This window comes from Neovison vison, chromosome 9 (genome assembly GCF_020171115.1).
Source record: "Neovison vison isolate M4711 chromosome 9, ASM_NN_V1, whole genome shotgun sequence".
Taxonomy (NCBI): Eukaryota; Metazoa; Chordata; class Mammalia; order Carnivora; family Mustelidae; genus Neogale; species Neogale vison.
The window spans coordinates 94983808-95009285 of NC_058099.1; the positions used below are offsets into that span (position 1 = coordinate 94983808).

At 38.7% G+C, this 25478-nt stretch overlaps 1 protein-coding gene across 4 annotated transcripts in view; it reads right to left on the minus strand.

The window, feature by feature from the left end:
• The window catches only part of RFX3 (regulatory factor X3), a 282021-nt gene that overhangs the window by 79390 nt on the left and 177153 nt on the right, over positions 1 to 25478 (minus strand). For all 4 annotated transcript variants that reach the window (XM_044265973.1, XM_044265970.1, XM_044265972.1 and 1 more), the window contains one exon: positions 14003 to 14261. In XM_044265973.1, the coding sequence (XP_044121908.1) occupies positions 14003 to 14261 (259 nt within the window). The remainder of the gene's footprint in view (positions 1 to 14002; positions 14262 to 25478) is intronic.

Genomic DNA, 25478 nt, shown 5'->3' on the forward strand with positions numbered 1-25478 from the left:
GCTGAGTTCTCAAGAGACTGAAAATCAGGGAATGGTGTACATGGGTTTCCTTCACTTGGGCAAAAGACACCCCGTACAAAGTCTGGAGGGCTAATCACAGACTATGTCAACGACTTTGCTTCTGGTACAGGAAGTGGCAATGATCAAAACTGTGATAAAAATATGACCACATGTCAATAAGCAAACCTTAGGTCTTATGTGGCAGAGTGTGTGTGTGTGTGCGCGTGCACGTGTGGGTGTGCGTGTGTTGTGTATGGAAGACTTAAGCCCCTATTATTCTGAGAGCATAGAGCAAATACAGCAGATTGCACTAGTGACAAAAGTCTTTCCTGATTTCTCAGGAGTTAGGATTAGAAATTCAGAAGCGGCCGGGGAGCTGCTGTATTTCATATGTAAGAGAAAAAACAATACGTAAAACTCAGTGGAGCTCCTACAAAAAGAGAGCAAACCCTCTAAGAAGGCCTGGAAGGGGACAGGGTGCCTATGATCTGATGGGGACAGATACCCAGGATGATGAACATATGGCCTCAAACCCAGGCTGCAAACTCTTTTCCAGTCACTACAGTGCTAATGCATTGTGGGAACCAAGGACAGGTAGAGGGTCTCCAACCACCCAGGGTTACCCTGGATGTATCCAACCAAGAATCAGTGTCCCAAAAAGGACTTCAACTTCAGAGGGAAGTCCCACCCAAGCCCTTAGGAAAAGAGCATGGGAAGAGGAGAAGAGGGCTCAGATGGTGTCTGGATGTCCAGCAAATACAATTGTGTCCTCTTCTCCCAATCTCAAAGAAGGGATCGATATTATACGTCTTCTAAGGTAGCAAATACTTTTAAAGACAAAAATGAAATATGAAAAAAAACCATTTTCCCCATTATTTACAATTTCCCATTATTATCTGCAATTGGCATTTGTAGTTCCCCATAACATTATGGATTGCCTTTTTATTTTGATAGGATGGCCCCTCGTTTTGCAGACTTGCTCCCAGGCTGAGGCGCTCCACTGGGGGGTAGGGAGGTTTACAGGACGTCGGGATCTGGGAAGACAGAAGTCAGGGTTGCCCTCACCTGTGCACAGAACGGGCAGAGTGGGGAGAACAGGGAAGGACAAAGAGGCTTTGAGGGACTGTGCTCTGGACAGTATGATGAGAAAGCCTCAGCTTTTTCTCCTACAAAATCCTCATAAGAGCTCTACCGTGGCCAGATACTGCAGGTACAAGTAATCAAGGCTTGCTGGAACACAGGGTTCATTCAGGGGCAGCGGGTAATGTCAAAAAGGTAAACTGCAGTTGGAAATGAGGGAGATGTGAAGGGTGAAGGGTGACAAGTCTTTTGCACAAGTTACATGTGGTAAAAAAGAGGCTCCCCTGGACATGTGATTTATACATCCATTTATGTATGCCGGTACAATGACTCAAATAGGGGATCACGTTGGGGACAATTAGGGCTCTCTCTTAATGTAAATATCAACCAGTCATTCCATTAGATGCAAATAAGGCAGAAGGAAAAAGAATAATTATATCACCTTATTCATTGTTTTTATAGGTCAAGGCACATTCTCTTGACTCTGAAATGGCTTTTTAATCTATTTTAAAGAATAAAGGTCAAGATTGATATATTCAACTACCACTATAATTAAAACTGGTCTCTTGGTAGAAACTATTTCCTTTCTAGAACTGATAAGTGATTTAAAAACTGAAGTAATACTATAATACTTTATGGTTTATAAAGCCTTTTCCCCATTAATTCTCTTGCGATCTTCACAGCAACTTTGAGAAGTGGGGAAGGCAAGCAATATTACCTCCTTTTCACAGATTAGAAAACTGAGGTTCTCTGGGATTGAGGGATTTTTTGAGATTGCACAGGTATTAAATAAGAGACTAGAATACCAGACTTATCCCTCAAAGTTCAATATCATTTCCATTTTATGTAAATACAACATAAATATCAATCATGGAATATTTCAAATCAAAATATCAAATATATCAAATGAAACTTCTGGGGAGTGGCTGGCAAAATTAACAATTTCTAAATGGTTTACAAGGAAATTACTTTCTAATGGGAAAGGGTTTAAATATGATTGACAAATATTACTTGAAAATGATTTCAAAGTGATCTAGTTAAAAGCAACCTAAGCTTCTAAATGGGTAGTCACATTTTAATCATCACAAAAATAGTTATCTTTAATGTATAATAATTCCATTTTTTATTTCCATACAGGTTACTGTATTAATCTCACCAATTAACACAGTTTTTTTTTTTTTTTCCCCTCTTTTCTTTAGAGAAACCCAATCAAGAGAATACACTTGAGACTGGAAATTTTCTTTGGGGTAATTGCTCCCCTGAACTCTTAAGACTTCACATTCTGTTTGCATCTGAGGTCAAGTCAGAAATGTTTCTACTTGGTGGCTTTGGTTCAGAAAAGCTAACTGTGTTGACCAACATGAACACGTAGTCACCACATTTATCTGATAGAAATGACAGTCTCCTAGTGTATGTGTGGGGGGATGGGCGGGGCGGGTCAGAGGGGCTTCCTACAGGAAGCCCTCCAACCAGGAACATCAGAGGAAAGAATGATGAGATCTTAATCTTACATGCTTCGGCATTTAGAGCAAAGAAGTTTTAGGTCTTGCAAATGCCTAACTATATAAAATCTTCTCCATTCACATAATTTTATGACATCTAGAGAAAAAATTTAAATTGTTTCGCTTTCAACATGAAGTTTTGGCAGTTTTGTACCACCTGAAGCTATTCTGAAATATTTATGAGGAAAAAAAAAATTGGGGTAAAAAAAAAACTTGCATAAATTGAATGTGTTCTGAGGATGTTTGACTTAAGTTGGTGGATTGAAACCAAGACTGCTGGTTTGGTTCCTCTGATCACGCTGTACAGCCCTCATCCCTCCGCCCTCACTGGGACCCAAAAGACCGGTATTATCAGCGTGTGACAATGAAACTGCTTTCGAGACGTCGATTCCCTAAGTACTCAGGGCTAGAATTACCCTTCGGGAACCTGCTGGGTTAGAATTAAGTGATAGGATTTAAAGCCAAGTTTACATTTTCCAATGTATAAGATTTCAAATCTGCCTTTTGCAGATTATTCTGAGTACTAAAGCACATGTTCACTTGGTATATCATCTGCATAATCACTAAAACAGAGGATTCCTCCAAGCGTGGTGGTCCTGGATCAGTATGATAGGAGTCACCAGGGCACTTGTAAGAAATGCAAATCCGAGGGGGAGACAAAACGTGAGAGACTGTGGACTCTGAGAAACAAACTGCGGGTTTTGGAGGGGAGCGGGGTGGAAGGTTGGGTGAGCCTGGGGTGGGTATTAAGGAGGGCACGGATTGCATGGAGCACTGGGTGAGGTGCATAAATGATGAATTATGGAACACTGAAAAAGAATTAAATTCAAAAAAATAAAACGCACGTATGAACTCTCATAATTTAATAATAATAATAATACATCCACTAAAAGTAGGAAAAAAAAAAAAAGAAATGCAAGTCTTGGACCCCTTCCCACACTGAATCAATAGCCCCGGGGGTGGGGGGGTGGGGGAGGGCTCCGTCCAGGGATGTATTTAATCAATGCCCCCAGAGAAGGCCCCCAGAGAAGGCACACTAAGTTGGAGAAACATGGCAGTAAAAGAGTCTCAACATTTTTCTTCTTTGTCAGGGTCAGACCGCACTTACTGTTTTAGGGAGAGTAAGCAGAGAGAGAACGGGCATTCATTCCTATGATGGTGCTAGGGAGCTGTACTTAAAGAGCAAGTTTGAAGTCTAAGTATTATTTGGATTTTTGCTTCTCTTTCACTCTCTTCCCACCCAATCCAATCCTACCTTGAGGCAGTTTTGCAATTTATATGAGCAACGTATAACCCGAAGATAAAATTTTGGTGAATCTAAAATTAATCAATGTATAACACATTAACATTTGTGATTTTAAAAAATAATGTGGTAAGAGAGAAAAGTGAAAGTAACCGCTTTAAAGAAGTCTGGAGGCTATTTGTGGATTTCCATTTTTGCCTTCGAGGATTAGGCAGCTTTCTGGTATGCCAGAACTGGCTCTGGTACCCATATGGTAAACCTTTTATACTCCCAGAAGCACGTGCCTGGTCCACACTGCTGGCTCCCTAAATGTCTGAGTGAATGATTAAAGAAACTAATCCAGACTCCAAGTACATGAACACAAACACAAAACATTCACTTCCGCTCCAAACCACTGAATAAGAGTGGATCCAAAGATCTTTACTGAATTTAATGCCAGTTTCTGTTCTCTGAACTTCCCACAGTCTAATAAAGGAGGACTTCTTCCAGGAACATGACTTCACCTGAATTGTGATACCTCATCAGCAGTCTTTACACTGGGCTCGTAAAGGAAGGGTTGTGTCAGCTGTAGGCATTCGGGAAACACGACCAGATACACACACTGTATAATCATCAAGGGCTTGCTTGAGATTTTTGCAAATAGTAAATCACTTTTTTCAAATAAATATATTCACATGTCTCCATGTTTTTTTTTGTTCCTTCATGCATTCTTCTGGAGAGATCTTTGTGCTTATATAAGCATATGCAAATGTATGTTTCTATTTAAGCATGCACACATTACCTCTTGCCTTTTCCCTTAACAATATGGATGGAGATCTTTCCATCTCTCTAGATCTCCATCTATGTCTGTCTCCTCTACGTCCACTTGCGTCTGTACACATCCTGCCTCCTTCTTGACCGGCTGTATAAAATCCCACTGAATGAACAAACGTACCAAAATTTATTTAACTATTTCCCTGCTGATGGACAATCAGCCTTTCCCCAATTCTGTTATAAAGAACTATCCCATGAATATGGTTGTTCATGTTCACGCAGCATTTCATATATGCAAGCATATTGTTAGTGGGATAAATTACTAGAAGTACACTCCTGCGGTCAAAGAATAGATGTATTTTCCATTTTTATGAAAATTTCCATAGCACTCTCTAATCCTGTCTGTGCCACCGTTAGACTCCTGTCAACAGCAACACAGAGCGCTGGATCCTTGCGCCCCTGGCAAGGCTGTCTGACCTTTCCAGCTTCACCCGTATGAGAGATGAACAACAGTCTCTCTTTGTGCTTTATTGTTCATCCCCTTTTCAGCAGAGTGCTCATTCATATACATGCGGCATTTTTTTGGTCTTCTTCATTTTCCTCATGGATTTACAACAGTGTCTATACATTAAACCTATATTAGTTCTTCAGATATAATGTCTCAAAACTTTATGCCAGGTTGTTTCACTGTTGCCTTTATTTCCTGAGGTTTTCGTCACGGGGAACACTTCCCCTTAATGGAGTTGCTTTTTTTAGAGATATTCTTTGTAGCTTCTGGATTTTACATCATACTTCACCACTATCAAAGGATAATGATAGAATGCATTTTTTCCAAGTGAAATTAATTTTTGTATAAGGAGTTAATGGATGGAACCCATCTACTTTTCTTTCCTAAACAGTCATCCAGTTGTCCCAAACATCATTTATTGACGTATCCGTGATGTCTCCAGTGATAGGCAATGCTACCTTTAACACACGCGATATTCTACACTCACTCAGCCTGTTTAGGGTCTCTAGTCCATGACTGGTCTACACGGATCTATTCACGTGCCAACAATCCTGTTTGAAGTACTCTCATTTTACAATATGTTTGGATCAAATTGTAAGGCTGTTAACATCTCACTCCACTCTCCATTATTTCTCTTTTGACAAAATTTCCTTCACTGTTTTTGCATGTTTATTTATATAAACAGCCTTTCTTGTAAAAAGAAGAAAATCTATTGGTATTTGGATTGGGTTCATATTGAAATATTAAAGCTATTTTAGGAAGATTCAAAATGTGTGATACTGAAACTTCTTTTTTTCAGTCACGCAAACTGCTCTTCGGGCTTTAGGAATTTTAAAGTTCTATTTAGCAGCTGGACCTCGTACATATATTGTTAGTTTACTACATGGTGTGGTTTAAACTGATAATAAATGAGACCGTGGCTTCCATAATATTTTCTAACTACTGTCATTTGTATCTAGAAAAGCTACTGATTTCATTAAATATTAATTTTACTAAATTCTCCTCCTATTTATTATGGTTTTCCATCTGCTGCTCATGGTTCTTATCAGGTATACAATTATAACTGCAATGCTGAGCTCTTTATCTCTGTTCTATTTTCCCATTCTCTTTTTCTTATCGAACTACATCTTTCTTGTAATTTTGAAAGAATGATTAAAAACCAGACATCTTCCTTTCCTATAAGGCAGATGGGAAAGGTACTAAAACTTTTAAGTAGTAAATTTAAAGTAAATGTGTAAAATTATTTCTAACATTCTACAGGTAGATTACAAAGGGCCTAGCCAGTGAAATTTATGGGCTCCAATAGCTATAATCAAACACAATAGCGAAGTTTTGAAAGAATCCAGATAATCTTGGGGCTAGTAAACATAACCGTAGTTATGCATGCTGATGAGACAATAATCAATTCACATACTTTTGGAGGATGAACTGATAAACAGGGGAACATGGAGAGATTTTCTCTCATTGAAAATTGGTAATCGGTCAGAGGCTTTGTGTTGTATTTTCCCTCATTAAATGAAAAAACATGAGCCAGCGGAACAGTCAGTATTAAAATCTTATGGGCCTAACTACCCTATGATGCAGTTATCGCAATACTGGGTGTTTACCCCAAATGTACAATACAACGACGACAACAACAACAAAAACTCACTAATTCAAAGGGATACATGCATCCCTGTCTACTGCAGCATTATTTATAAGAGCCCAGATAATGGAAACAGCCCCAGTGTCCTCTGCTAGATGAATGGATTAAAAAGACGTGGTATACATAAGCAATGAAATATTACTCAGCCACAAAAAAAAAAATGAAATCTTGCCATTTGCAACAACATGGATGGAGCTAGAGAGGTTAATACTAAGCAAAATAAGTCAGACAGAAAGGTACATACTGTTCGATTCCACTCATATGTGGAATTTAAGAAACAAACCAAAGAGCAAAGAGGAAAAAGAGAGAGAAACAAACCAAGAAATGGACTCTACTATAGAGCGCGAACTGACAGTGACCAGAGGGGAGGTCGGTGGGGAGATGGGAAAGAGCGGATGGGTTTGAAGCAAGTGCTGTGATGAGCGGATGGTGATGTCTGGACTTGGTGAATCACAATGTTGAACACTTGAAACTAATATAACACTGCAGGCCAACCATACTGGAATTAAAATAAAAATGAAATAAAAAATTGTATGGTTTTAACAATGACTCCTGTATTTTATTTTATTTATTTAAGATTTTATTTATTTGACAGACAGATCACAAGGAGGCAGAGAGGCAGGCAGAGAGAGAGAGAGAGGAAGCAGGCTCCCCGCTGACCAGACAGTCCGATACGGGGCTCAATCCCATGTCCCTGGGATCATGACCTGAGCAGAAGGCAGAGGCTTTAACCCACTGAGCCACCCAGGTGCCCCCAATGACTCCTGTATTTTAATTTGTCACCAAGTCATTTCGTATTTTAGCTGGAATTACCTGGTCTCCAGTAGTGAAACATGAGTAATTTTTTTTTTCTCCCTCAAAATCTAGAGTAGTTTCAAACTAGTAAATTAATTGGAAACGTGACTTATAAATACAAGGATAAAGCAAAAGTTATACAAGAGATCACCTGGAACGTTGCTTATTTCCATATTCATTAAGTAGAATTTACCGACATGAAAACTGCCTAATCTCTAGATGTTGCAGAAAATAGAATATAGCCCTTTCTGGCATGTTTACAACACCCCTGTGTTCTGAAACCCTATTTCACTAAGAAACGGCTAAAAATTAGAATAACTCATTACACTTGGCTTTAGAAATTCAGGAGAACCCATCAGCTATGCTCAGAGGAGGCTGAAGGCCCCTGTCATTCTGTTTGCCTTAACTTTCCAGTTTATGAGGATTTCTAGGAGTGGAATGTCTGACAGCCTTAACCGCAAAATTACAGCTTCTAGATCTTATCAGCTTCAAGGCTGGAGCAGAGTGGAACTGACCGACAGCCCAATGGAGCAGAGATAAAGCGACGGAGATCACCAGTCACTCAAAGTCCCATTGTATTAAGTGCTTGGAAAATGAGGTCCCAGAACCTTCACTCAATTTAGGATTTAGTACAGGAAACAGAAGATTTCGTGGGACTCTCTCTGAGGAGATTCATGTGAGGGCTCCAGCTGGCCTAGAGAAAACAGGGCACGGGAAAACAGAAAATGCTAGGATCGTAATGGACATACGTGTTTCTGCCAAAATAAGTGGAGAAGTGTTTTGTTTTTGTTTTTATTCTTCCCATTGAGACTAACTGGAAGACTAAGAAAATTATTTAAAATAGGAATGATTATTTCTGTAATATATGAAATACATAAAACTGATGTATGCATAATTTATGTACACTTTTAAATTAAAAGATTTTCTTCCAAGCATATTTTTACGTATGATAATTAAACAGAAACTTTCATCTCAGGTGACTATTTTGCTTTCCTACCTCAATATAGCCGTAACCCAGAATCCAACATTATTTTTTCCCCACTTTGGTATGAGAGATGGGCAGTCTGCCACCTTCTGTAACAGTCATTTCCCACAAATACAAGAAAGGCCTTCCAGGGCTGACGTGAAAAAGAATCTCTGAGATACACTGTTAGGTGAAAAACAAGCAAGATGTAGTATTTTTAAATCACTATTTGTATTTTTAAAAAACGCAATGACCAGTAGAGAGACAGAGAAAGAGACAGGGAGAGACATTCTGCTCTTCTATTCACAGAACATCTCTGGCAGGACACTCAAAACCTTGACGCAAGCCCGAGAACAGTGTCAGGAGGACAGGCTCAGGCACACTTCTAGATCTCTCCACTCGTATTACTTAAGAATGCGTAACTAATGCACATACACAAATTAATAAAAACAGAATAAATGGCCACTGGGACCATTCCAGTAAAGGAATAAGAAGGGCAAAAGCATTTTCCGGAGGTACTAAACACATTCATTCACCTGTTTTCTTTTTTTCTTAAGTCATCTCTACATCCAACGTGGGGCTCGGACTTACAACCCTGAGATCAAGAGTATGTGCTCCACTGACAGACACAGCCAGGCTCCTCATCCATTCATCTTTTCAGAAAAAAGAAATTCCCTTACACTGAATCCATAAACATGTAACCCAAGAATAAAGAAATAAAAGCATCTCTAACTTTTAAACAAAGCTTAAGTTTCTGTAATTACACAAGATAGGCCAGACTTTGACTTATATAGCAGCAGACGGACATTCAAATTCCCTCCCAGGCAACTGAAAGAAATGACAGTGTTTTACATTAATCAAAAGAGGGAGAGATATAAACAATATTAGTTTCAACACATTTTCCTTGTGTCTCTTCGTGGGATCTACTTTTAGCAAGAGTCATTTAACATATATAACTACTAAATATATACTAAATATATATAGAAAGATATAAAAATTAGCTTTCATATCACAGTCTAAAAAATGATTAATGTAATCTTATTTAGTTAACAAGAAGAAAAAAAAACCCTCCATAAATAACCATCTAATTATAAGAACACAAATGTTACTTTATGGAGAAGTAAGTAAATAAAGCTTCTTAAATGGCTAATTATTATAAAGTCTGGTATAAAATAAACTATGCTGCGATGAGCACAAAAATATCACTAACTACAATCACAAGGTTTTGATTCTCAAATGCAAATTGGGTTCAAGTTCCAAAATTCTGCAAACGATGTGGTTCCACAGAACGATAATAAAGAAAAATAAGAGGTGTTTTTAAAAATTTATTTATTTATTTATTTATTTATTTATTTATTTCGGAGGGGGAGCAGAGGGAGAAGGAGGCTCCCCACTGAGCAAGGAGCCCGAGGTGGGGCTCGATTCCAGGACCTTGAGAAACTGACCCAAACCAAAGGCAGACACTTAACCACCAAGCTACCCAGGTGCCCCAAGAAAGTAAGAGTTTTAAATGAATGAAGACACACAAGGAAACATCATGGTGATGCAATAAGGAGAAATATCAAAGTATGATGAGCTCAGAGTTGTGACTGAAGCTAACTCCTCCACATTAATATCCACATGCCACTGAAATATTAACAATAAACAGATCCCTAGCATTATTAATTTAATAAAACATAAAACATTTATTCAAGTAGTAACTTAGCTGAACTCACGCCCAGCGATGTTCCATTAAAAATATTACTCTTTTTGAAAATTATTAATACTACCAGCAGGAAATGTCTATTACTGTGTGTATACATATTTATATAAATAAAAACATATATGTGTATATGTGTGTATGTGCATATGAATTATACACACAACTCCAATAATCAAATAACAAAATACAGTAAAAGGAGAAATAGTATCTTGACCAAATCCGAATATTAGTAGTTTATGTTATAATATATAGTCATAAAATAAAATTGTATATATTGCCATCATAATCTTTCAGAAAATTCTGGTATTTCTATGTAACTTGAAATCTGAAAACTTTTACAGTGCAAAGATCAAATACTAAAACACATACTGTAAATGTTTTGTCATTTAAAGTTATAGAACTGAAGGGAATCATTTGCTCAAGTGCAAATTTTCCATTAATCACTCAGAGATCTTTCTAGCATAAGAAAATGGTTATATACTAAATATTAGATAGGTAAGAAAATATTTCAAGCATTGTTTATTCTTCTTAGCAATGGCTTCAATTTGAAATGATCGTTTTGTTTCTGTTGGCATATCTTGGGAACTGGGTTTGCACATTGAAATAAACTTTTCTTTGAGCCAGAAGTTATTCCTACTAAATTTAGATAGAAGGATTTCTGTATAGACTAAAGTCAAGTGCAAGAGAGAGTCAAGGCAATTCTTCTGAGAACCACGGCAAGAAACCTTGCTACCCACGAACTGAGTAAAGTTCTCTTGTTCCCAAGAACTCAAAACTTCATCTGTTTCACATTAATTGAATTAGCTGACTGTACATTCTACTTCTTATGACCTCTTAAGCAATAACCCCAACAGACTATTTCCCAAGCAGGAATTCTGGCCATGGTATAGACTACTGCTACCCGTTCAGTTGTGTTGAGCATGCTATAGGGGACAGGCTGAGCACTAAAGAACACGGAGGGAGATGAACGTTAATGGCACAGCCTGGCTCAATGTTTGAAGGAAACAGCTTGAGTTTTGACCAACAAGTGGCTCAAGATTGTGCTCATATGGATTCTACAGAGAATGAAAAAGATACATGCAAATAAGCAAATTCCCTTTAATGACATGGTACCTACCAAAATAATCTTTGAGTTCTAGGAGTCTAAACAACCAGAAGCTACAAATTTTCAAACATTTGGTAAAAGGAGAATGGCAGGAAATTGTAAATAGGTTGCATGGCACTTAGACTTTGTTCCCTTTACTAGAATAACAGATGTGAAACTGTACACTTCATGGTGAATGAAGGAGATGATCTTTTGCACTATTGAGAGAAGAATCTAAATCAAATATAAATCTTGACAATAATGGAAGATAATACAATCAACACTAGCAGATTGTATTATCTGCTTATTTATTATGATGTTATTATATAGATCACATTATAAATATATTACAATATTTAGATTATTAGATGGATAGATATATCTATCATAGAACACTATCATTTGTGCTTTGACCTTACGATTTTTCCATGCAAAGTTACCTTTTTATTTAACTTTTTTATTCCTTTTGCTAACAAGGACCAAAAAAAAAATCTTAATAAGAAAACCTTAGGTATTAATGTTCTTTTAAAAAGTATAAATTAATATATACAGTTGATACTACAGATCGATGGTTTTTAATAGGTTTCCACTACTCCCAGTTACTCTAACTCAGCTACTTTAAGTGTTGTTTAAAATAAAAATCACACATCAAATCTGTGTAGTGGACAACTTAGAGAGTAATGCCACTTTCCATACTCTACATAGAAAACAAAACAATAAAAAAAAAACTATAAAACTTACTGTTACATTTGCAACTATATTGTCATGATCCCAAATCATCAATTTTATGAACTCAGTGATAATACTAATAAATTTAAGAAACCAGTATCCAGTGGATGAGAATGTTTAGCAGACAGCCTGCAGTCAGTGTGAAGACAGACAACTACTCCTGGAGAAAAGGAAGGAGAAGAATTGGGGACGGCAAAAAGAACGGGATGGGGATGGCAGACGGTACGCCAGCACGGGAGAGGCTGGGTGAAAGAACAGTGGAAAAGAGCTCTTTTTCCCCAGTTTTCAATTCTCCTCAGGCCCTGATAAGTGGCAAGTATCTCCCTTTTCACTGCCAATGACCTTCCGAGTAGCCTTTGTCAGGAGTGCTATAAAGTGTGGTACCTGATCTACCTCCTTTCCTTTTATGGTAAAGATATTCTACAACATTTTACAATTTACAATTATAAATATTATGATTTTAAAGCTGGGAGGAAATTAAGATATCATTGAGTTTAACTAAGCCCTTATTTTACTGCTAGGGGAATGAGGTCCAGAGAACCCATGATTTCGTTTCTAATCGACATAAATATACCAGCGTGGCTAAAAAGCTTAGAAATGTCATATTTAGTGATATTAAAAGCAAGAGACAAACACACAAAGAAATGCTTCAAAAACACAAAGAAAGAAGTACAAAGAAGAGCTCTCCCTCAGAATGGCAAGACATCTGTTCTGATGTTAGTAGGGAACAGTAAATTAAATATAATGAGCTTTTAGAGATGGAGCAGGGAAAAAGTACCAAGTGATGAAAGTCTGACACATGCAATGATTAGAAACATAAAAATTATATACAAAATACTTACCAGGTACATATTATATCTTGAGGAAAATCCATAAAATGAGAAAGGTAAAGCCTGTCATAATTATTTCCTATTCAATTTGTTTCTACCTCTATTTCATTGTAAGAACAAAATATACGGCAAGATTACGAAATGCACTTAATTCAAATCGCCAGCCCCCTTTCCATCAAGCACGGACATAACCACTTCCATTGTTGCTTCAGCCGGGGGGCGGTTCTCAGTGATTATCCTCCTTATACTTAGCTGAGGGCGGGCTGGAAAGCTCAGGACACAGTTTGATGGTATCAAATTCTACACAGCTTGTTATTACTATTTCTAGGACAGCATTATAATACATTAAAAACTGTGTCAAAATAAATCTTTGTATTAAATTTCAAAAACCTGAAAACTCAAATATGTAGGCAGGTTCCTCAGATACATGCTCACGCCTATCACCAGAGCCAACGGAGATGTTTTTTTCACTGGAATCACCTACGTCAGCCTTTCCCGAAGTGTCTCTGTGGTTGAACAGAGGGACTTTATAAAATGGCACACGGGTAAACACTTCTAACTTTACTATTTAAGTATGGGTTTTTATATATTTTAGAAAAAATTACACATGGTTTTCTATTTTAGAAGTGAATCAATTTTTAAAAATACTTTGAGTAGATAATAGCACAGGCGATGTGAGTGAATATGGCCAAACTCAATGTCTGAGGTTTGGGAAATGCTGCCCGTATGGTACCTGCTCTGGTAATGAGTTAAGACAACTACTGAAAGATGTGAAAATTCAAACTCAATTGTATTTTACTCTTCATAAGCCAGTGTATATCAGCATAAGATAAAAGTGGTTCTTTCAGCAGAAATTTACAGTATTTTACTATATATCACTGAAGGAAGCCTATAAAAATGAGCACCAATGAGGAAGACTCACCTCTCTTCCCATTACTCATAAAAAACTTCGCAACTCACGTAACGGGGGGTGGGGGACACATATCAGTATCAACCCGCACAGAGGCACACGGGCCACGTTCTGGAAAATACCACAGAACTAAAACTACTCAACGCATTCATGCCCACCCCAGTCTGTGTTATTTTTTTTTTCTTCCCTCGAGAAGAAAATGTACCGTGGAGGCTACCAAGAAGCTAAATGAAAGAAACAAAAACTCAAATACTTACTGTCGCTGGGGAGGCCCGAGTGGTATGTGTCACTGAGTGACCGGAGTTCTCCATGGAATTGCCGATGAGATAGGTTCCTCCAGAGCTGCTGATGAGTTGTCCTCCCGTGACGCCCATCTGAATCCCACCAGTGCCCACCATGCTGTGGGACGAAACCACGGTGGTCACCTGCGCGGAACTCCCTTGGGTATCAAAGTAATTCCCTCCAGTGTTTTGGCTGTACATCTGCGTTTCTGTGTAAGGATAAGTTGTTGTTCGGCTTTAGAAGAAGAAGGAAAAAGGAAGCAATTTAGTAGCTTATATCATCCTCATTTCTTTTCTAGTGTGAATTTATGCTTACAATCTATCAGTTAGCTCAGCTTTGGAACAAGACGAGTTCTGTACTTCTGTATGAGACTTCATTCCAGAAATGAAGGGTACATTCCTTTAGTTAAGTATCTCAACACTCCTCTGTCCTTGACAGCTTCTGCCTTTGACTGGTGCCTACCTCCAGCATGGAAATAAGCTCAGGTCTCATCCCACCAAGAAATCCTGCTGAGGGCCTTCTCCAATTCCTTAAAACACTGCCTGCAAAACCCAGTTTTCAAAAAAAGGGGGCTGAAAGGTCAAATCCCCATGCTACCTCCCATTGCTGGGCAATTTGCAATAAACCTTCATGACCAAGGGAGTACGCGTCAATCTCTTCCTTGCCCCCATAAGGACCTTGAGCAAACAGTTCCCTCTTGCTGGACCCTCCATCCCTATCTCTACCTCCTCCCTCCACACTCACGTTCCTCCCCGAGGAGATGACTACACCACCTCTTCGCGTCCTTACTTTCTACTTGGCAACAAATGCACTGAAGCTTCCGCCCTTGGCTTTTCATGGCAGTTGCTTTTAATAACGTCGCTTGTGGCCTAATCTAAAAACCAAGCTGAGAGGCTGACAAGTCCTTATCTTCTTTGACTGACCTACAGCACCACAATGCAGACCGCCTCGTGCTGCCCCTTCCTTCTTCTGTTCTGATTAAGAAGCTTATTTGCTTGATTTATTTTTCCTTTCCAGTGGACTATCCCTTACATTTTAACCTGACTTTGGTTTTCACTTCTCATTGTGAAATAATTAAAAGCTCACAACAAGTTGCCAAAATAGTACAGAGAGTTATAAAACACTTTCACTAAAATTAAAAAAAAAAAAAAATTCAAATATCCGGTGAAAATTCTCAGTTCTATCAACATTCTCTTCAGCCCCACACCCCACAGCCACCCACTACTGCCCATTTGGTGTTTATGTTCTCAGACATTTTCTAGGTCTATGTAGAGGTCCTAACCTCTCTTGCTTCTGTGGCATTTCTTGTCCACTTTTTGCTTTTTCTCACTATTACCTTTAACATTTTGGAGGCTCTAGTTTTCTGGTACTTATAATACGAGTATTTTCTGAGGTCTCCATTTTTAGCTCTTATATTTTCTCATTTTTATTCAGACCACCTATTTTTACTATACACATGTTCATAGTAAACGACCTTACATGAGTTAATCTCTCTCTCTACGTTGTGGTTATACTTGAAGAATTAAAGTCTGGGTTTCTAACAGCCACCCAGTGAAAAATGGGAAGTCCCCCTAGGTAAAATTTAACTTATGGCTAAAAAGAAATTCCCTTTCTCTCTTGCTTCTTTCCCTAAACTCCCCCTCTTGCTGGAGGGCAGCGCCACTATCCTTACCTCACTCTTTCCTCATCCAGACTGACCTCAGTCACGAAATCGTACGAGTTTTACCTACAAAATAATTTCCCATCTTCCTTTCCATTCCCACTGCCTTTGTTCACAAGATTCTCTATTGCCCTTGCCCCCAAAATTGGTTTTCCTCCCTCTCGTTTGGTTCTCTTCCAATCTATCTTCAACTTTGCCACCAGGGGAACTTTCCCAAAACTCAACTATGAAACTCAAACTAAAAACCTCTCTGTGATTCTTCCTGGTCTTCAGAAGAAATTCAAAACCCCTGACCCGCCTGACAAGCAGCAGCAGGGCTGGGGCCTCCACGATGTCCAGACACGTGACGAGCTCGGTCTCCAAATGCGCTCCTCACTCATACCACACTGACCCCTTCCCTGCTTCCTCCCAGAACTACTCTTCTGCACACCTTGCCCTCCGCGGCCATTCCTCGTAGGGCTGCTATGTTTTGTTCTCTGGGTCCCTGAAACAGCTCTCAATACCCTTATTGTTAATTTCCTCGTGTCTTCATACTCCTGTGAAATTGTGTTTTATTCCCATCTGTACCCTCAACAATGAACACAGTTGCTGGTATGTAGCAGCTATACCAGTAAACAATTAAAAATATGATTCTATTTAAAAGTATATTTGACATAATAGCCACTTTCATAAATTTCTAAAACGTAACCCCTTTTATTTGTTCTGGTAAAACGTGAAAATTTATGTAAACTACTTTTTTTTTCTAAGATTTTATTTATTTATTTGACAGACAGAGATCACAAGTAGGCAGAGAGGCAGGCAGAGAGAGAGGAGGAAGCAGGCTTCCTGCGGAGCAGAGAGCCTGATGTGGGGCTTGATCCCAGGACCCCGGGATCATGACCTGAGCCGAAGGCAGAGGCTTTAACCCACTGAGCCACCCAGGCGACCCTATGTAAACTATTCTAAGATGGTTTGGTATGACTTAAAGCAGGTAATTCAAAACCATTATAAATTATCTTGTAATAAAATCTATAGTGTAAATTTTGGTAAAATAATAAAGGCGCTCTAGAAGCACTCTCCACTGGGTAAAGTTACTGCTTTCCCAGAAAGAGTTACCACAGATCCAGGTATAAATTTTAGTTTGGAGTGATGTGTGAAATACCCCATAGAGAACATTTTTCTTTACAGCCAGAAAAATGCCATTTAAAAGACATACACACCATCATTGCTCTGTTTCCCAACCAAAAGTAATTTTATATATTTCTTTCATTACACACTTATATAATAAAAAACAGCCATGTTGCTTTTTGAATTTAGGTAAAAAGAGAAACGTGCTCATTTTAATTTATGCCCACTACATATGATAGTGGCCCTATTTCACTGTACTTAAAATAACACAATCTGATGATGATATTTAAGTAAAGCCAAGTAAAGTGTAGCGATATACCAAGACAATAAATACGTCCAGAAAACTGGGCAGGGTACTGGCTTTCCTTTTCGCAGTCTGAACGAAATGATTAAGCATGCTCTCCACACAAAGCTGATTTCACAAGTGAAACATACAATAGCTAATGATCGCTAATATTTACTGACCATCTCCTATGCAAGAGGCACTATTTAATGTGCTTTTCAGGTATTGACTCAATTTAATCTTCATTACAACTCTATGAGATAGGTACTATTATAATTTCTAGTTCACAGATAAGGTGAGTACTTGTTTAGGAAAGGTTAAAGAGATTACATAGATTTGTCTAAAGCAAACAGATAGTTAAAAAAAAAGAAAAAGTAGATTTGGGGGGCACCTGAGTGGCTCAGTCGGTTAAGCGTCTGCCTCTGGCTGAGGTCGGCCCCTGCCCAGCTAGGAATCTGCTTCTCCCTCTCCCTCTGCCCTTCCCCCTGCTTGTGGTCTCTCCCTCTCTCCCTCTTTGAAATAAATAAAATCTTTTAAAAAAATAGATTTGGGAGTCTGCATTTAGCCCATGTCCTCAACCATTTCATCACATAAAAACAGCTTTTTCTGTTTGTCAGTATTGGTGAAGGACTGTGGGAAACAGCCCCTACAGGTCTTACAGGAAACCCATGAGCTCCTTGTTGCTCTCTGGGATTTGCTTACATCTGGACCTCACTGTTCATTAGCACCACACTCCCCTCTTCTCTGACTCAGAATGGAAACTCTGGAGACGTCCTCCCCACGACAAATGCGGAGAGACAGAGAAGGTGGGGTTATTTCAGAGGATACTTACCACCCCACACTTGGATTTTAGAGGTTCTATGATCATGGAAGTCAGTATGCTACCATAAGAGACACATTCCAAGGGATTTAAGTCACTCCATCTGTGGGGCATACCTCTGGAGTTCTCCGGGAACAAGGGGAAAACAAACCAATGCATCACAGATACATAAAATCTCTACAGCCCTCCAGTCAGTATGAAAACATGGCAACCCCCGTTTCTTTTCATACTTTCTTCGAGTAGTTAGAGATCACTCGTGAGTTAGAAAGTAAGAGAAGAATGGGAGAAGGGGAACGTCAATGAAGAGTGTGCCTGACTCATGAGTTATCCTCATCACTCGGTCATGACCCCGGGACAGGAGACAAGACTGGGGTACTGCACAGACACATACTAGGATAAAGACTGACCATTTCGAGGGAAGGACAAAATTTATTAGGAAATGAAGTGTTGCGGAAGGTTTCTGAATTTGTCTTCTGACAAATGTACCCTTGCAGTGGGAATGGAGGAGACTTTTAAACTGGGTCATAGAGGTGGACCACAATATCCTTAGTCCCTGTCCTTTAAAGGTTAGGATGATAAGCATTAACCCATGGCTGGGGTCCTGTTTCCAGAGCCAGAGCCAAAGTCATGCACAGATAACTCCAAAAGGTCTCTGCCATGTCTAAATGCTTTAAGATCCTGGAGAAATACTGAAAAATGTATGTTAAAAAGAAAAAGAAAAGAAAAAGAAGCACCAACAGGACCAAGATCTTTCCGAGGTACTGGAAGGAATGACTCTAATTCTGATGGCTCGGATCAGCCTGTTTTTCATACTGCATAATAAATACGTAAGAGATATTGCCTGAACACTCTTTTCCCCCCAAATTTCCAAAACATATGTCCCAGAAAATTACTCAATATTTGGCATATCAGACTGAAAGCAGCTTACTATTTCTGGACCGTACGTTCCTGAAACAGCAAAATTCCCAAGCAGTCCTGTGCGCATCTGAAAAGTGCTACTGTGTTCCTTTTGCTTGTTCTTTATTGACTGCCAGACTGTTATGAAAATAAAGTGTCATATTATTTCTATAGCAGAAGAGAAGCCCTTCCATTGTTCCGCAGATGTATCCAGTAATGAATGTAAATACATAGATACGTGCCTGCTTGCTAACAGATGCTGCTTCGTAGCTGACTCTTTTATAAGATTCTATGTAAATGTCAGGGCTGATCCACTGAATTCAGTAAATTAGTGCTGTTTGCATCCCATCATGCCTCGGCACACACCTGGGCTAAGCATGACCCTGCGTATTCCCTGCTTGCGTTTTCACTAGGATGATTATGCCAATTTACCTTAGCTATCACCAATTTTCTGTTTTCTTTAGCGTCAAGTGTCTTATCCACAACTCCAGGTAGAGAGTATCTCTGAACTGTGTGTTTTGTGTTTTGCCCAGATTTCTGAATGTCCTCCTACCAATAAGCTAGTCAGCCAGAGGATTAAGCAATGGCCTGAAAATGGTTAATTAAGGAAATAAGAGTATCTTGCAAGTTTTACACCATAAAATGTACCATGGAGATAGAATATAATAAGGCAGATAATTATAGTATCTCCCACGGGGAGAACGTTTTATTCTTTGCAGGCGACTCTGTACACGTTAACAAATATTTACTGAGCATCTATTCCGGCAACTAAAATACAAGGAACAAAAGAGACATGATATCTACGGTCGTGAGGGCTAGAGGAGGAGTAGGTGCTCAAAAATAAGAAACGCAGGGGCGCCTGGGTGGCTCGGTCAGTTAAATGTCTGCCTTTGGCTCGGGTCATGATTTCAGGGTCAAGCCTGGCTTTGGGCTTCCTGCTCAGTGGGGAGCCTGCATTTCCTCTGACCCTCCTCCCCACTTGTTCATTCTCTCTCCAAAAAAAAAAAAACATAAATAAGTAATACAATATGATAATTAGAAATTCTCTTAAGTCTGTGGAAGAAAAATCAAATATGAAAGCAAGTAAGTGGTGGTGGGGTTATCAGAGGAGTCAGGTAATGTTATCCCAAAGGGGAGAGATTTAGCTTAAAAACTAGAAGATGAAAAGAACTCAGCCCTGTGGAAAGCAGAAAGAGTAACATATCAGGAAGAGAGTACTGCATGTGAAAAGCCACAACACAAGAAAGATCCTGATATTTAGGAAGAAATCACAAGTCTAGAATGGCTGGATATGATGAACGAGGGTATCAGAAAGAAATGAGCTTGAAAAAGTGGGTAAAAATTAAACATGCAAACAGTGTAAATATTTTTTTTAAACTGTGGGTCACATTCACAATTTTAATAGGTCACAACAGCTATTTAAAAAGAGACTGGCCTAGACCAGCCAACATTCAAGCATATTACACCTTGTAAGGATAAGCATTATTTTGAGCAACATTTATTTCTATCATTTAAATGCATGGTGTGCGTGTGTGTGCACACACGTGTGCATATACTCCTGGGTGCATGTGTGTATTTAGCTGAGTATAAAATGCACATCTCACCTTGTCACTGCGGATGGTAGTTTACTAAGTTTTAAAGACACTGTAAGGAACTATCCTAAGAACTTTGAATTTTGTTTTTAGCTGGGGCGGGAGTAAGGAGGAGTCTAGGGGACTGTTCCCGCTAGAGAAATAACCTGAACAAAGTCCTGAGGCCAGAGAGGTAACTGGAAACCATGAGGAAGGGAGGGCCCAGGGCTGCAGAGGGGTCATGGGAGGGATTCTGGAACATGTTCATGGAATAGGATAGGAGGTAATCTTACTGGGAAGTGTTTCAGTGTCCTGAAAGCAATATTCATTTTATCGAACCAGATCGAAGAAATAGGTAAATAAGTGTAGCCAGAATGTCTTCTTAAGTATTTTCCAAAAGTTTGAGAGCACAAGAGGAAACTTGGGAGAATTTGGGAATGAGGGGGAATTATTTGTAAAAGCAGGGATCTACTGTCTCACTTATGGACTAGGGGAACCACACAGGTGGGGAACTGTCACCCCCCTTAACACAGCCATGGCCAGAATCTAGAGGCGGCAAGGGTGTGTGATTTGAGACCATGGCAGCATGTGGTGTTCTCACTGGACTTCTGTGATGTGATTTCGTCTACAGTCTGGACGCCTAACAGCAGTCATGCCCATCCTGGTTCAGCCGCATTCTCCAGACATCGTTGAAATTCTCTAAGTCACAAATTCCTTTCGATAAATCCTGTGTTCTGCTCACATAACCCAGAGCTGGTTTCTGTTGCTTAAAATCAAGAACCCTGCCTTAAACAGTTTTCCACTATGAAGTTTTTAATGACATCACGAAAGTCCCACACAGAAGTACCTATTATTTGGAATCTTCAACAAATTGCGTTCATGCGGGACATAACCTCCGGCTGGCTGGCACGCATGACTTATCTGAGTTTTGAAACAGATCTCTTGAATGCTTCCAGTTAGACTGAAGCCAGAAGATGCCACTGAGTGGGGACATGTCCATTTTGTGAAAGACACCAAAGGGTAAATGGTAATTCCAAAAGGAAGTCCAGTGACATGACATTTAATTTCCTATTATTACTGAAGAATAAAAAAACAAGACTGAAAATAAAGAAAGAAATACTACTCAATATCATGAATAAAACCCTTGGCTTGATTTAAATTCACAAGACAGACTTACTTCTGCTCATTTCAACTCCTGTAACAATAAGTAAAAACTAAAAGCATCTATTGAATTGTTGCCAAAACAACGAGGGAGGAAATGCAACGATGAATGGTACAAGTCGGTAAGAATTCTTGCAACAACTAGTTGGGATTTCCCATTCACATGCAGTATTTTCATAACCAAATATGTTGATAATGTCTGCAGTACTGGAACTGGAACTTCGCATCATCCTGTTGCCATTACATCCAGATAACCAGACATTTGCACTTTGTATTTAAATTCTTTAATTCTAATAAAGGAATGTGGTTCTCACACTTCAGCATTCATAAGAATCAGTGGGAGGGCTTGTGAGACACCCATGGCCAGACCCCACTCCCACCCCCAAAATTCCTAGCCCAGTAGACCAGCTGGGTCCTTCCGACAAGTTCTCAGATGATGTCAGTGCGGCTGGTCTGCGAAACTTTAAGAACCACAATACCGGAAGATACTAAAAATGTGCAAACCACAGTTCACAGGCATGAAAGAAAAAAGTACGATCTCACAACTATTAGTTCTTCTAGTCCAAGTTTTTTAAAAAGTCTGAAGTCTGCTATCATGTAGGAGCTGTACAGTCTGTTGTAGCTATCCCTGAGACCATTAGCACAATGTCCATTGCTAGAATGGTTTTTAAGCACACCGATGAGGTACACCTAACAAGTACATGTACAGGTCATTTGTCCTGACAAGGTAAGTCAGGGAAGAGCATACGGACTTCAGTCAACGCTGGCAGAAATGGAGCATGGAAGCTTTTGATCCACAGTCCCTGGTTTAAATTTATAAATAAGAAAAACTGAGCTAGATCGAACAGTAGTTCCATTTTTAATTTTTCTTGAGGAAATTTCATACTGTTTTCCATAATGGCTGTACCAATTTATGTTCCCACCAACAGGGCACAAGCGTTCCTTTTTCTCCACCTCCTCATCAACACATGTTATTTCTTGTCTTTTCATTAGCAGCATTTCCCTGATGATTAGTGATGCTGAGAAGTTTTTCATTACCTGTGGGCCATTTGTATGTCTTTGGGAAAAAAGAAAAAAATGTCTATTCAGGTCCTTAGCCCATTCTTTAATTGAATTATTTGCTTTTTTGCAAACAAAAAGTTATGTCTGTCCCCTAAATACTTCAGATATCAACCCCTTTCAGATACATGGCATACAAATATTTTCTCCCTTTTGTTAGATGGCCTTTTCATTTTGCTGATGGTTTCCTTTGCCTTTCAGTTGGATGAGTTCACTTGTTTATTTTTGCTTGTGCTTTTGGTGTCATACCTAAAATGTTACAAAGACTGATGTCCAGGAGGGTATATATACCTTATGTGTTCTTTTAGGAGTTTTATAGTTTCAGATCTTATACTTAAGTCTATAATCTATTTCAATTTTTGTGACTGCTGTAACATAGTGATCCAATTTCTTTCTTTCTTTTTGCATGTAGAGATCCAATTTTTTTCAGTACCCCTTAATGAAGAGACTGTCCTTTTCCTATTATATATCTTTGAGCCCTTGTCAAAGATTAGTTGGCTGTATATGCTTGAGTTTATGGCTTATTTCTGGGCACTCTATTCTTTTTTTTTTTTTTTTTTTTTTTTTTATTTGACAGAGAGAAATCACAAGTAGATGGAGAGGCAGGCAGAAAGAGAGAGGGAAGCAGGCTCCCTGCTGAGCAGAGAGCCCGATGCGGGACTCGATCCCAGGACCCTGAGCCGAAGGCAGCGGCTTAACCCACTGAGCCACCCAGGCGCCCCTGGGCACTCTATTCTGTTCCACTGGCCCATGTGTCTATTTCAGAGTGACCATATAATCTAGTAATCCCACTTCTGGGTGTATGTCTGAAGGAAATGAAATTAGTATCTCAAAGAGGTATCTATATTCCCTATTCACTGCAGCATTATTCACAATAGCCAAGACATGGACACAACCTAAGTGCCCAGCAACAGATGAGTGGATAAAGAAAATGTGGTATACATATATACAATGGAATGTTATTCAGCCATTACAAAAACCTACGAACATTTGTGAGAACATAATGCTAAGTGAAATAAGTCAGACAAAGACAAGTACTATATAATCTCCTTTCGATGCAGAATATAAAAAATTAAATTCATAAAAATAAAGAATAGAATGGATGTTGCCAGAGGCTAGAGCTGGGAGAAATGGGAAATAATGGCCAAAGAACCTAACTTTCAGTTAAAGAGAATGTTCTTGGGATCTAACGTACAGCACTGTAACCAGAGTTAGTAATACTGTCTTATATATTTGAAAACAATAACAAAAACTGAGCAACCACATACATGCACATAAGCCCAAAAACGTTTTGCAGTGGGGAAAAAAAGAAGAACCTCCTCCCACCCACCGCCAAAAAAGCTGTGTTAATACTATGTTAACAGCATCTCAATTCAGTTCCAATCATTTTCCCTTATGTATTTAAAACAATCAAGTTAACATGTCAATAAAGTTGCAGGATACAAAATTACTGCACAGAAATCAGTTGCATTTCCATACACTAATAACAAAGTAGCAGAAAGAGAATTTAATGATTCCACGTACAGTTGCACCAAAAAGAATGGAATAATTAGGAATAAATTTAACCACGGAGGTGAAAGGCCTGTAGTCTGCAAACTGATGAAAGAAACTGAAGAATGCATAAACAAATGGAAAGACCTTCCATGCTTATGGATGGAAGGAATTCATATTGTTTAATGTCCATACCATCCTAGGAAATCTACAAAGTCAATGCAATCTCTCCCCAAATTGCAATAATATTTTTCATAGAACTAGAACAAATAAAACTAAAATTTGTCTGGAACCATCAAAGATGCTGTAGAGCCAAAGCAATCTTGAGAAAAAACAACAAGCTGAAGGTATCACAATCCCAGAATTCAGGATATACTACACAAAACTGTGGTAATCAAAAAAGTGTGGTACTGGCAAAAAACAGACATATACTCCAATGGAACAGAAGAGCCCTGAAATAAATCTAAATTTATATGTCAATTAATCTATGACAAAGGAAGTAAGAAAATACAAAAGAGAAGAGACTATCTCTTCAAAAAATGGTGTTGGTAAAACTGGTCAGCTTCATGCTGGAGAATGAAACTAGACCACTTCCTTCTACCATATACCATAAAAATAAACTCAAAATGAATTCAAGACCTAAGTATAAGAACTAAAACCATGAAACTCATTTGAGAAATCTTGGGTAGTAATTTCTTTGACATTGGCCTTGGCAACATTTTTCTAGATCTGTCTCCTCAGGCAAAGGAAACAAAAGGAAAATTATTAGGACTAAATCAAAATAAAAAGCTTTTGTACAGCATAAGTAACTGCGAACAAAATAAGTCAACCAACTTATTTGTAAATGATATATCTGATAAAGGAATTAATATCTAAAACATATAAAGAACTTGTACAGCTTAATACCCCAAAAAACAAATAATTCAATTAAAAATGGACAGAGGACCTGAGTAGACATTTTCCCAAAGAACACATACAGATGGCCAACACACATGAAAAGATGCTCAACCTTACTCATCAGGAAGAATGCAAATCAAAACCACAATGGTATACCACCTCACATAAGTCAGCATAGCTAGAATTTAAAAGAAAGGAGGAGAAGGAGAGGAAGAGGAAGAAGAAGACGTAGTAGTAGTAGTAGTAGTAGTAGTAGTAGTAGTAGTATTGGTAGTAGTAGTAAGTGTGGTGAGGATGTGGAGAAAAGAAACCCTCATGTACTATTGGTGGGAATGTTAAGTTGAAGCAGCCATTTTGGAAAACAGTATGTAGGTTCCTCAAAAAACTAAAAATAGAAATATCATCTCATCCAGTAATTCCACTACTGGGTATTTACCCAAAGAAAATAAAAATACTAACTTAATAAGATACACGCACCCCTATTGTTTACTGCAGCATTAATCAC